We start from the raw sequence: 13,958 nt of genomic DNA on the forward strand, positions 1-13,958 counted from the left end.
ATCTGACGTGTACAAGGGCTTACTGACATTCTCCTCAACAGATGATGATGTTAAGGGGGGGGCGTGTTGTATTTCCTGATCCTTTTGTTCTCTGGGACATAAGTTACTTCTGGAGGAGTTCTAGCGAGGAGTTTTCGCTCATGTTCAGACCCTCACCCATCATAAGAATGAGTTGGGAGCCATCCATGCATAGCACATTGTCTCCCTTCTTAGGACATATCAGCTTCACTTCAAGTCTCTGTCCTTTACTGACAAAGCGTTTCCCACTTTTGCAGGTGTTTTATGAAGCTGGGAGAGTGGCAGGTGAACTTACAGGGCATCAATGAGCGCACAATCACTGAAGTGCTGGAGTATTTCAGTGCCGCCACCGAACACGACCACAACTGGTACAAGGTGACAACCTTTTGCCCATTAAAATTCTGCCGCCAGTAAATACTGATTCATTAATAATAATTCATTACATATTAATGCCGGTGTTTTCTCTTCAGGCCTGGCACGGCTGGGCCGTCATGAACTTTGAGGCTGTGCTGTATTTCAAGAACCGTCACCAACCAAAGGAGGATAATAAGGTCCAGCCACCGGTCAATGCCGCCGCGACTGAAACCAGTGAAAACGAGAGCGAAGGGGAGAGCAGAGAGAGCAGCCCCGTGCCATCTCCTGTGCAGAAGAAGCCGGCAGAGGTACAGCCTACATTATGTATATACACCCAATGGCCACTTAATTACAGCCCACTGCCAGTTCACCATTTCTCTGTATGGAGATCAGACCTTGTCCCCAAGAGTTAGGGCCCTATTCCACCGGACGATTATCGTTCAGATTATCGTTATATAGTTCGAATCTAAACGATAATCGTTCGGTTTAAATGCAGTTAACGATTAACGACCGAACGAGAAATCGTTAATCGCTTTATAAGACCTGGACCTATTTTTATCGTTTCTCGTTCGCAAATCGTTTGCATTGAATAACACGTCGTTTGGTCATACGCAGTAGATATGAACGCAATAGCGAAGAAAAAACTATCGCAAATACGATCATAAGTAACGATTATCGTTCCATGGAAAAGAGTGAACGTTTTCAGGTCTTTCGCAATAGCGGCCGTTTGAGATCGTTAATCGTTAACAATTATGCGAACGATAATCGTCCGGTGGAATAGGGCCCAATGATCGGTATTCTGTAGGTCAGTTTAATGCAAGTCCCCATTAGGTAGGAATGTTTTGCTGTAGTGCCCCCTATTGAAGGTAGCCAGCTATGAGTATGCAGATATGTTCATGTAATATATGGAGCAAATATGGTGTGAAAAGTGATGCTGACAGGTTGTAAAATCTTCTACATTATATGAGAGTAATGGGATTTCTCTGCTCTGCGCACAGGACCTCTCTCAGATCCTTCTACAATATACCGTGCCGGCCGTACAGGGCTTCTTCCGCTCCATTTCTCTGTCTCGTGGAAACAATCTGCAGGACACCTTGAGGTAAGATTTAGTTAGAGGATTCATCGAAGGCTATGGTAAAACTAATGGTGGTAATACTATACCATATATTGTATCTAATCTTTTGCAGTCTTATATCTTTGTGTGCCTATGTTTGGGCTGTGGGGGTCTACATAGCCTTAGGTTGGAAAATGGCAGCAGTCATGTTATTGACCTATCCTCCAGTTATTGCGAAACTACAATTCCCATCATGCCTGGACAGCCAAAGATAAAGTTCAGGCTCCTCCTCTTCCAATGCTCTCTGCTTTAAAGAATTGTCATGTCAATTCTTCGAGCGGAGAGCTGAGGCGCCCGAGCCCTCCCATAGAGAAGCAGTAACACTGAGGCAGGCGGGATTCCGCAGCGGGACTCTCTTCCACCAATTGTACTCTGTGTGAACTGGCCCTAAGGGTGTGTTCACACAGGACAGATATGCTGGTGGGGTTTTCCAACCAGATCTGCACAACTAATCCACTGCAAAAACCACATGATTGGAAAATCCTTAGGATATCGCTGTGTGAATGAAGCCTAGTGGAACACATCAAGCATGATGCAGAATTTTCTGCATGTGCTCCACTATTCATCATCTGCATAAATGTGGCCAGGGACAACCGAAGAAGCGGATAGTTCTCGTGCCCTCCGCCATCTTGGTCGCGTAGACCACCAGTTTTTAATGTTTACATAGCACATACATGGACAGCCCGGGACCCTCAGTTGCGGTGCTGGGGTAGCATATGAATTGTTATAGTTTTATGTGCCTTTTAGGAAATTTTCCTATGCAGTGGCCAACCTCTTTAGGCCTTGGCTCCAGCGCTGCCATTCATCCCTGCACAATTTCCTCTTGGGCATTGTCTTGTTTTCCATGCGAGATCCGAGATAAGGACGCCAGTATTTCCTGGATTAAACAGAGGATATGAGAGATGCCGGAGGGTAAATGAACAATCCTTCCGTCAGATCTTTTATGGGAGCTGGTGACATGGCGAAAAATCCAGGCTCCGTGCTGGTGACGTTAATAAAATCTGACTTGGGCAATGATACCAAGGAACTGAGCGATTGGAAAGAGATGATAAATATACGAGTCCGTATCCAGAAATCCTGGAGGCCAAGAAAGAAGCAGAAAGTCCTGAGAGAGTCCGGCGGAAAGATTCTCCAACAACACACTGGAGCCGGTCATACACATTAGACTAAACCTGGCCGGTCCTCATGTATGGAAGCCACCTGACTCCGGAGAATGGTCGGGCATGATGGAATTCAACATCCTCAGTCCTATTAGAATAGAGGAGTCTCTGCTGGAGGAGACAAAGGAGTCTGGCAGCAGCTTTTTCCCAACGTCTGGCCAGGTGTTTATGTGCAAGGGGGAACTGAGAGATAGATGATTAAAGTGTCACTGTCTGGGTTTTTATGCAGAAATTAATAGTACAGGCAATTTTAGGAAACTTTGTAATTGGGTTTATTAAGTAAATATGCCATTATCTGCTTTTAAAAAGACTTTTCCCAGGTCCCCCCCTCCCCCCCTCTCTCATTCACTGCTAATTATCAGGAAATCTTGACTCTTTTACATCAGTCGAGTCCTGTCTGTTCTATGGAGAGGGGAGGAGGGAGATTAGTCACCAGCAGAGAACAAAGGATTACACTGCGGGACCTGTATGAAAGCCGGTATTCAGAGGTCAGAAAGGTCAGTGCTGACTTCAGAGGAGATAGCCCGGTGATGTAGCTGTAAATTAACTCTCCCCTCTCCATAGAGAACAATGAAGACAGGGGGGAGAGCTTCAAACTGCTTTTTCATGATAAAAAATTGGCTAATAAACCCAATTACAAAGTTTCTTAAAATCGTCTGTACTATTGATTTCTGCAAAAAATATTAAACGACTCTGACACTTGTATGGCTATCATAGGACATTGTTGAAGGGATACTATGCATAGTGAACCAATGCATTGCTATGCCTCTCTGTTCAGGTATTTGGGGAGATCTTAGGCCCTCACCACACAAGCAAACAGATTGTATAACTATAGTAGTATTAGTGTTGACATATTATAGCATAGCAATGTTAAACCTCTAATTTATGCGGCTCCCTCACCATGTTCCTTCTGTTACCATGAAATTCTCTAGAGATGGGCGGATAGGGGTTTGTATGCAGTGACAGGATTGTGACAATGCTCTGCTGATATAATGGCTCACAAAGATACTTGTATTGCACTTGCAGGGTCCTCACGTTTTGGTTTGAGTATGGTCACTGGCCTGACGTGAACGAAGCTCTGGTCGAGGGGATCAAAACCATTCAGATAGACACATGGCTGCAGGTAAGAGCAGTGCTGTGATGCTGGGGTGGGGGGCCGTGTCAGTGCTGATGTCCCCCAGACGCATTGTTATGTAGATCATGGAACATTCCACATACCCATGTCGTGACAGCCAGCACCCCAATGAGTTTTCCATGAGGAAACCTAACACCCAACCCCATACTTCATCTTTCTTCTGTGATTTATTACACTTTATGGAGAGGGTAATATTGCCTCCACCCCTCCCCATGCTATTTGGATGTCATGGCAGCTGAAGGCCTTGTAAAAGTCTCCTGACCAGCCGTAAATGTACTCCTATTACTTCCCGCTTATGGCAGGGTGCAATAGGAGATTGGCAAATTGACCATACACTGTAATAAATTCATGTACGCGCATTAGCGTCTCCTCCGCTACGACCCTTACTACAAGGCTGACTGCAACTAAAGCAAAAGGGTAAAAGTTTTATAAAAACAGATGTAAAAAAATTACAAAAGTTCACTGTTTTTTTTTATGCTTACAGGTGATTCCACAGCTCATTGCAAGAATAGACACCCCGAGACCACTGGTAGGACGTCTCATTCACCAGCTGCTCACCGATATTGGCCGATATCATCCACAGGTAATCAAAAACACCTATATAGTTTTATAATCTGGTATAAACCAGTGATATCACTGGATAGATGCCAGTCATATGTAACTCTATGGGACTCTGAGAGCCCCCACTGATCTCCAGATCTCTCTGCACTGTCCCTAAAAGGTAAATCAATGCTTCCTTCTCATATTCAGTGTTTAGTGTAACCCTTTGTTCGCTGTGCTGCTGCTGCTTTATGTGCATAGTGTTTCCTCCTCATACATGCGAGAGCATGAACATCACCTGTCACCACTCCAAGGGTTAATATAGCAATTCTAAAAAAAAAAAAATAGTTTTAAGTGACAGGTCCCCTTAAAGTGCTCTTCATAAGAAACCATAAGAGGAGAGTCATTCGTGTGTGATGAGGATCCCATTGCCATACAATTCTCTAGCAGGCATTGGTCACCGGCAGGTTAATGTCCATCAGATGGTTCCTTTCCCCGGGACCAGTGACAACAAATCAGCCTTGGAATTTCCAATGAAATGGGATATTCTCCTCCAGCGGCGGTGGTGGCGAAGGACTCAGGAATGAGATGTCTGTAGTTATAGGAATTGTCATCCCGCTCGGGAACAATGAGGCAGATAGGCTGAGGCTGTTTTCTTTTATAAAGCTCTGGGATTCATTTCACTGCTTCTTATTACTGGAACAATGAACAATAGAGCTGAGATTCCCCTGGACGCCGCGCAGATCGCTGCTGATAAAGCGGACTAGGAGTCCGTCTGAGTACTTCAGCATATATTGATATTGGCGTATTATGGACGTCTTACAAAATTTCTGGCAGGCTGAATTCTACTCTGGACAAGTTACAAACGCTGAGCTATGGGGCACGAATCAGACTGTACTCAGTGTATAGCAGATCACTGATATCTCCTGAGCAATTATATAGTTTATATAGAAGTAATCTAATGTAAACTTCAGTCACTGTGTACATACATTACTGATCCTGAGTTACATCCTGTATTATACTCCAGAGCTGCACTCACTATTCTGCTGGTGAGGTCACTGTGTACATACATTACTGATCCTGAGTTACATTCTGTATTATACTCCAGAGCTGCACTCACTATTCTGCTGGTGGGGTCACTGTGTACATACATTACTGATCCTGAGTTACATTCTGTATTATACTCCAGAGCTGCACTCACTATTCTGCTGGTGGGGTCTCTGTGTACATACATTACTGATCCTGAGTTACATCCTGTATTATACTCCAGAGCTGCACTCACTATTCTGCTGGTGAGGTCACTGTGTACATACATTACTGATCCTGTACTGATCCTGAGTTACATCCTGTATTATACTCCAGAGCTGTACTCACTATTCTGCTGGTGCGGTCACTGTGTACATACATTACATTACTGATCCTGAGTTACATCCTGTATTATACTCCAGAGCTGCACTCACTGTTCTGCTGGTGAGGTCACTGTGTACATACATTACATTACTGATCCTGTACTGATCCTGAGTTACATCTTGTAATATACTCCAGAGCTGCACTCACTATTCTGCTAGTGGGGTCACTGTGTACATACATTACAGTACTGATCCTGAGTTACATCCTGTATTATACTCCAGAGCTGCACTCACTATTCTGCTGGTGGGGTCACTGTGTACATACATTACTGATCCTGTACTGATCCTGAGTTACATCCTGTATTATACTCCAGAGCTGCACTCACTATTCTGCTGGTGGGGTCACTGTGTACATACATTACTGATCCTGTACTGATCCTGAGTTACATCCTGTATTATACTCCAGAGCTGCACTCACTATTCTTCTGGTGGGATCCTTACTTCCCTTATACTGATATGGGGAGGCGTAGTACCCTAGGGCTGCGCTGTGGAGACTCCTTGGTGCTGCCTGTTCGGCTTATGTTCTGCATACAGACAAGTGCTGATTACATCCTGCTACATTACACATTTTCCATCATTAGTCTAATAATTGTTCTCATTAGAGCGGCCCCAGATGGGGATTGTATTGTTAGTTTCACCTGATTTGCTCTTGATTGTAGGGCTCAGGAGTTGGGCCCCCCCCTTGGCCATGTGCACTGGAATCCTCCTCCGCCGGGACCCTGATTAGAGGGGCAGATTATCATTCCTTCCTATAACTACTTCCGCTTGGTTCCTTATAGGGACTGGATGCGTGACCTGTGTTCCGTGTCACTGGTGGGGGAAGCACATGTGAATAGTATGACTGTTCTCTTACATATTCTTATGCTTCACCCCCACAGGCTCTCATCTACCCCCTGACTGTCGCCTCTAAATCCACAACCACAGCACGTCATAACGCCGCAAACAAGATCCTGAAGAACATGTGCGAACACAGCAACACCCTGGTACAACAAGCCATGATGGTAGGTGACCCCCTCCAAAGGGCCAATTCTACACAGGTGGGGGAGGCGGGCTCATCGAACGTCACTCAGAATATTGATGGATCTTTATTTGAGAGAATTGATCGTCAGCTTTCCTCGTATAAGTGTGCATACTTTGAGAGCTGTCAATCAATGCCTGATACTACCCACAGAGCTCTCTGCTGCCACCTCTGTTCATGTCAGGAACTGTCCAGAGCAGGAGAGGTTTTCTCTGAGGATTTGCTGCTGCTCTGGACAGTTCCTAACATGGACAGAGGTGGCAGCAGAGAGCACTTCCTGCAGGACATACAGCAGCTGATAAGTACTAGAAGGATTGAGATTTATAAATAGAAGTAAATTACAAATCAAATTACAAATCTATATAACTTTCTGACAAAAGTTGATCTAAAAGAATTATGAACTTTTACAAGTGAAGCAACTAGGCTATGATTGAACCAATGTTTTGTGGTTGCACCTCCCATGCAGACCTATGGTTACAGACTACAAAGCAAAAAACCTCTGTAGTCAGATCCTGCAGAGTAAGGGTATTTGCACACGGAGTAATTGTTGCCAAAAACCCTGTGCAGAATCCGCCACTCGTCCTTGCGCGCTCCCGCTTCCCTCTCCCCTGGCTCCATAGACTCCATTATATGCTTGGGCGGATTCCATCGTCCGCCCAAAGAATTGACAATACAGTTCTTTGGGCAGACAGCGGTGTCCGCTGAAGCATATAATGGAGTCTATGGAGTGGGAAGCGGGAGCATGCAGGGACGAGCGGCGGATTCTGCACAGAGTTTTCGGGGGCAATTACTCTGTGTGCATATACCCTTAGGAGTAACACTTGACTGTGGGATCAGACAGTGCTCCGAGGTTTGGGATGCCACGTAGTAGTCCTGCTGCCATGGGATGATGATGACCTCTTGGTGACCTCTTTACCTCTGTGCCAAACATATAATACTTCTTGTTTGTTCCGGCACCAGGTTAGCGAGGAGCTGATCAGAGTTGCCATTCTCTGGCATGAGATGTGGCACGAGGGATTGGAGGAAGCGTCTCGTCTCTACTTTGGAGAGAGGAACGTGAAGGGCATGTTTGCTGTGCTGGATCCCCTTCATGCCATGATGGAGAGGGGGCCGCAGACACTGAAGGAGACCTCATTCAATCAGGTGCGTTCTCTATCACAGACCTCATCGCTGGCGTATTTACTGAACGTCTCCCCTCAGATTAAGGTGGAGGAAGGAGATTGATAGGTGACACTTAGTGGGAAATCTTCTGCCTTTACTTGCCTGATATCTTGTTTGTTCTCTGTCCATTCCTCCCTACTCTACAGGCTTATGGTAGAGATCTGATGGAGGCCCAAGACTGGTGTCGAAAGTACATGAAGTCTGGGAATGTGAAGGATCTGACGCAGGCCTGGGACCTGTATTACCACGTCTTCAGGCGCATCTCCAAGCAGCTGCCTCAGGTAACTGCACGCACAGCTGACCGCCTCTTTTTCTTACATACTTTGGCAAAATATTCATGTCTGTGGCCTTGTGTTTCAGCTCACCTCCCTGGAGCTCCAGTACGTGTCACCCAAACTGCTGATGTGTCGGGACTTGGAATTGGCCGTGCCAGGAACATATGACCCCAACCAACCAATTATACGCATCCAGTCCATTGCGCCATCCCTTCAGGTCATCACCTCTAAGCAGAGGCCTCGAAAGCTAACACTAATGGGTGCGTCCTGTCTATGTGTGGTCTTATTGTATATAATGCATTGTCCAAGACCAGAAAAACATGGCTGCATTAGTCCAAAAACAGCACCACACCTGTCCACAGCTTTTACAGGCAAACCACCATTCCACTCACTACGGGCTCGATCTGTGGGGGTCTTGGCATCCAGACCCCAGCCATTCTGTATGCTGGATCTTCATGCTTCTATTGAGATCTGTATTTGTCCTCACAGGGAGCAATGGGCATGAGTTCATGTTTCTGCTGAAAGGACACGAGGATCTCCGTCAGGACGAGAGGGTGATGCAGCTCTTTGGACTGGTCAACACACTTCTAGCCAACGACCCGGCATCTCTGCGGAAGAACCTCAGGTATGGACCGCACTGACACCAGGCATGTGTGAGCTGTATGAAAAAGGACTGGTAGTCACATGTCTGTGGTTTCCTGTCCCGGCAGTATTCAGAGATATGCAGTGATCCCTCTGTCCACTAACTCTGGGCTGATCGGCTGGGTTCCTCACTGCGACACCCTTCACGCCCTGATACGGGACTATCGTGAGAAGAAAAAGATCCTCCTGAACATTGAGCATCGCATCATGTTGAGGGTAACCAGGACTAGATATCTTACTAAGCACGGATGATTGTAAGATCTGCAGAGCCTTTTAACCACATCCCATGCTTCGTTGTAGATGGCTCCGGATTACGATCATCTCACCCTCATGCAGAAGGTGGAAGTGTTTGAGCACGCTGTGAATAACACTGCTGGCGACGACCTGGCCAAGCTGCTGTGGTTAAAGAGTCCAAGCTCAGAGGTAAAAGAGCCGTCCAACCTGGAGTCTTTTATCATCTCTTCCCTGCTTGTCAGAGGACAAGAGTGAGAAGACTATGAGGAAACCTGATAACACATCCCGGGATCCCTTCACACTGCCCACCCTGTGCGCCCACCTCTGTATACCTAGGTCCATCTAAATACTTGTACAACTTTTTCTTTCAGGTCTGGTTTGACAGAAGAACCAATTACACTCGGTCCCTGGCAGTGATGTCCATGGTGGGGTACATCCTAGGCCTGGGTGACAGGTATGTGTGTGTCTCTATATAGAAGGTGGATTATATGCACACCATACATACAGTGTAAGCCAGGAGGATAGCAGTGTACAGATGTATTAGAGGACATGGGCCGTTTTGACACCTGTTATTTTCATGCAGACATCCTTCTAACTTGATGCTTGATCGACTCAGCGGGAAAATCCTTCATATTGACTTTGGAGACTGTTTTGAGGTAATTATTTGCAATGGAGATTGTATTGTGATTTACAGGTACCGGTACCACAGCATTCACATCCACCAAAGTGGGAGCCTTTTGATACTTAAGGGCCTTTTACACAGGCTGGTTATTGGCCAAGAGGATTGCTAGAAACGTTCCTGCAGCTGATAATCGGCCTGTGTAAAAGTGACAGTGATCAGGGATCCTCATCTCTAGAACTGGCTTCAGAATTTTTCGTTGTCTGCTACACTTTTTTACTGTGTAAGCAGGTGATGTGTGGCCGATAGCAAAGGGAAACGGACAGCTTGGATATACATATACCTGAGCTGTCAGTTTCCAGATCACATATGCAGTGCATGCTTACCATCAGCGATGGTGTGTGATCTGGCATCCAACTTTCCCATCATGCTTTCTGTCTGCCACCTCCCGGTGGGAACGCAGGATTGGAGAGCGGGATGCTGGATCACACAGCAGCGCTGATGTACTGCATATGTGATCTGGAGACTGACAGCACGGATATATGCCTGATAGATATCCAGTGATCGTCTGTGCGGCCTGGCCGCTAGATTTATTGTGTTGCGTAAAGGCAATGCTGTGGTCTTGTTGTGTAAAAGGAGCCTTTGGTGTTCTTGGTCATAGAAGGTCTTTAAGCATAGACAGCCTAATTTCCTGACCTGAATAGGTGATACTTGGGGATCTTAGCAGCTGTACAGCCTTGAATTCCAATAAAGAGAATCTTCCTATGTATGCAATGTATGGCCACCCCCCCTACACTGCATATGGGGTTGTTGTTCTTCTAGTAAGTCCCTGGACAACCTGTACTGAAAGGTGAACGTGTCATCCTGGATGTGTGGAGCAATTCTCTGCATCTCTGTATCCACACATCTGGGATGGTGACATTATTTCCCGACTGTTTTTAGTACAACCCCCCCCCCCCCAATCTATTACGGTTATATAACTGGGTTATTAGAAGTTGCGCACACCCAGAAGTGGGTACCTAGATCGCATGTCCTCAGCTAAAACTCCGGCTTATATCTGATTAGGACTTTAAACTCCAGATAATAATACTAAATAGTCGAGTAAGAAAGCTGGAGGCCTAACATGAAGCAGATGCTGGAAGAGAGCGGCCAGATAAACATCATCACGTTGCAGAATGTTAGCCGGCCAGGGCGGTAAACAGAAGTGATACAGCTAGATCCTGCAAGGAGAACATAAGGGGGGACCCTCCATCACCAGCTAGATCCTGCAAGGAGAACATAAGGGAGGACCCTCCATCACCAGCTAGATCCTGCTAGGACAACATAAGGGGGGACCCTCCATCACCAGCTAGATCCTGCAAGGAGAACATAAGGGGGGACGCTCCATCACCAGCTAGATCCTGCAAGGAAAACATAAAGGAGGCCTCTCCATCACCAGCTAGATCCTGCTAGGACAACATAAGGGGGGACGCTCCATCACCAGCTAGTTCCTGCAAGGAGAACATAAAGGAGGCCGCTTCATCACAAGCTAGATCCTGCAAGGAGAACATAAGGGGGGACCCTCCATCACCAGCTAGATCCTGCAAGGAGAACATAAGAAGGGACCCTCCATCACCAGCTAGATCCTGCTAGGACAACATAAAGGAGGCCGCTCCATCACCAGCTAGATCCTGCAAAGAGAACATAAAGGAGGCCGCTCCATCACCAGCTAGATCCTGCAAAGAGAACATAAAGGAGGCCGCTCCATCACCAGCTAGATCCTGCTAGGACAGCATAAGGGGGGACGCTCCATCACCAGCTAGATCCTGCTAGGACAGCATAAGGGGGGACGCTCTATCACCAGCTAGATCCTGCTAGGGGGGGGGGAGGTCACAGCAGCAGATATTAAAAAGAGAAAGTATATACACATGTAACCAATACATATTGTTTTTTTTTAAGGTGGCGATGACCAGGGAAAAGTTTCCAGAGAAAATCCCATTCCGGTTAACAAGAATGTTAACCAATGCTATGGAGGTGAGTGTCTGTTATCTATCTATCTATCTATCTATCTATCTATCTATCTATCTATCTATCTATCTATCTTGCCTATCTCTCTCTCTCTCTCTCTATCTGTGATAATAGTATTAAGAGTTGTTTACATCCCCTGTTCTGTCCACAGGTGACCGGCCTTGATGGGAATTACCGTATCACGTGTCACACAGTAATGAAGGTTTTACGGGAACACAAGGACAGCGTCATGGCCGTGCTGGAAGCTTTTGTCTATGACCCTCTTCTCAATTGGAGACTTATGGACAGTAAGTAGCACACGGGTGGTCCATCACTCCATGTGCGTATCCCTCCTGTCTATGTCCAGGATCTGTAGCCTGTAGGGTTATTCAGGGTTACAGCATTACAGCAGACATAACATCGGTGACCCAGACTCCGGAGTTATCGCTATGTTGCCTGTGGCCGCAGCTTCCTTGAATGACTCGGTTATGCAATGAGGTTTGGAAATAATTTTGTGATAGTCCAGTTACTTATTGCAGTTTATGGACAATACCAAAGGCATATATCCTTTCTCTCCAATTTTCCTTTTTTATTGGGTTCAACATCCCGAGAATTATAACACCCTCTTTGGCTTGCATAAGGCAGCCATACATTCTGCTGCAGAGGTGTATGGGTTGTTTCCTAGTCACAGCAGCACGGGCTGACCATTGTCCATGCTGGGGTAGGAAACAATGCATACACAAGGGTTATTCCATTTTCCATCATTGTGGGAAGAGAAATAAGCTTTCCAATATACTTTGTCATGGCTCCTCATGGTCTGTAGTCATCCCACAATGGATAAAACCTGTTTCGGTTCTCTTGTGTTTTGTAAGGAGCTACAGATCTAATGACCAGAATAGATTCCTAAGCCGACCATACGCATTGGATAAGCGTTGACTGAAACCACCGATTTCAGTAGACCTGGATTTGGCACTGGCCGACTATCAGATGTGTAGGGTGGCCTCCTGACTATACAGTGTTTGGGAGCCTCCCAGCTCTCCATTGACAGATGATTTCAGTTTAGAGAAGGGGTTGGGCGTCATGGATTCGCAAACCCCTGACCCAATTGTTCTTGAAGGGGTAAGCCAGCACCAAAGTTGTCTGGCTGCAGCTTACCCCTCCCTGTAGGGAACATAAACATTCAGCTGCGCCAGACATTCATGTGTATAGGGAACCAGAGAGAGAAATGTTGGCTGAGCAATTGTCCATTGACTGCTGTTACAATGTACAGGCATATCTAGGCGACGGCTCCATCTTCCGAGTGGTCACCTGACTTTTCCTCTGCAGATTGCTGCACCCTGTAAATAATTACTCTTCTCAAAGAGTTCCTTTAGATGTATCCACGCTGATTTGCATGATGATCAGAGTCCAAGCATCACCCAGCCTCTCACCATTGTCTATATAATAATCTTTTCACAGCCAATATAAAAGGCACCAAACGCTCTCGTACACGGACAGACTCGTACTCAGCCGGACAGTCTGTGGGTGAGTTTAACCTGAAACAATCCAGCAATGTCCAAGGAGCCTCTTTACTCCCGACCGGCCATTAAAACGTACCTTATCATAAATCACTTGTTCTTGTCACTACCAGAACCTTTGTAATAGGGGAAAAAATGAGGGAGGAGGGGGATGCAGCTGCATCCCTTTATTTGCTTGTGAGCATGCATGCTGTGAGAGGGGAGGAGGTGCCATATAGGAAAGGAGAAAGCCCCAATTTGCATGAGTACAACCCAAGGTGTCTCTTTATCTCTGCACATAGCGGTATCTAAGCCCTACCCCCGCTTCCTGCGTTCAGCTCTGAACTATCTGTTACTAGAGATGGAAAACAACAGGCAGTGAACAGCAGATTGCAGAGAAGCGAGACGTCCAGGACGTTAGAGATGTCTTGTCCTGTTTGGGGCTCCCAGTGATCCCTGTGATCTGTGGGGGAACCCCTGCAGTAAGTGTTCTGTTTTCCTACAGCGCCACCACAGGCAATATTAAGAATTACATAGAATTGATTATATTCTGTGTAATAAAGGACAGGTCTTCCAGAGCAGGAGTCCATCTTTGTAGCTGGTCTACTCTCTAGTTAACCAATGAGGACCTCCCACAATTATACCACAATGGCTGTATGAGGTCCTGGAGAATACGGTGTCCTCACATCCCAGGTTCACGCTGGGTGATGGCTGCAGGGTGATGGTGTTTGACAGCTCATCACCGTACACCACGGCCCCTCAGGTCCTCGTAGTTGTTAGCAATCAGGAAAACATAA

At 46.3% G+C, this 13,958-nt stretch overlaps 1 protein-coding gene across 1 annotated transcript in view; it reads left to right on the forward strand.

Annotated features, from left to right (window-relative positions):
- Window positions 1-13,958, forward strand: part of MTOR (mechanistic target of rapamycin kinase) — a 78,064-nt gene that overhangs the window by 59,525 nt on the left and 4,581 nt on the right. Inside the window, exons 39-55 of the mRNA XM_069948403.1 lie at window positions 276-393; window positions 489-680; window positions 1,371-1,471; window positions 3,673-3,769; window positions 4,266-4,364; window positions 6,609-6,731; window positions 7,709-7,891; window positions 8,056-8,190; window positions 8,270-8,444; window positions 8,674-8,809; window positions 8,895-9,042; window positions 9,127-9,249; window positions 9,432-9,514; window positions 9,644-9,716; window positions 11,618-11,692; window positions 11,838-11,973; window positions 13,124-13,189. Of these exons, the coding sequence (XP_069804504.1) occupies window positions 276-393; window positions 489-680; window positions 1,371-1,471; window positions 3,673-3,769; window positions 4,266-4,364; window positions 6,609-6,731; window positions 7,709-7,891; window positions 8,056-8,190; window positions 8,270-8,444; window positions 8,674-8,809; window positions 8,895-9,042; window positions 9,127-9,249; window positions 9,432-9,514; window positions 9,644-9,716; window positions 11,618-11,692; window positions 11,838-11,973; window positions 13,124-13,189 (2,063 nt within the window). The remainder of the gene's footprint in view (window positions 1-275; window positions 394-488; window positions 681-1,370; window positions 1,472-3,672; window positions 3,770-4,265; window positions 4,365-6,608; window positions 6,732-7,708; window positions 7,892-8,055; window positions 8,191-8,269; window positions 8,445-8,673; window positions 8,810-8,894; window positions 9,043-9,126; window positions 9,250-9,431; window positions 9,515-9,643; window positions 9,717-11,617; window positions 11,693-11,837; window positions 11,974-13,123; window positions 13,190-13,958) is intronic.

This window comes from Dendropsophus ebraccatus, chromosome 12 (genome assembly GCF_027789765.1).
Source record: "Dendropsophus ebraccatus isolate aDenEbr1 chromosome 12, aDenEbr1.pat, whole genome shotgun sequence".
NCBI classification, from domain to species: Eukaryota; Metazoa; Chordata; class Amphibia; order Anura; family Hylidae; genus Dendropsophus; species Dendropsophus ebraccatus.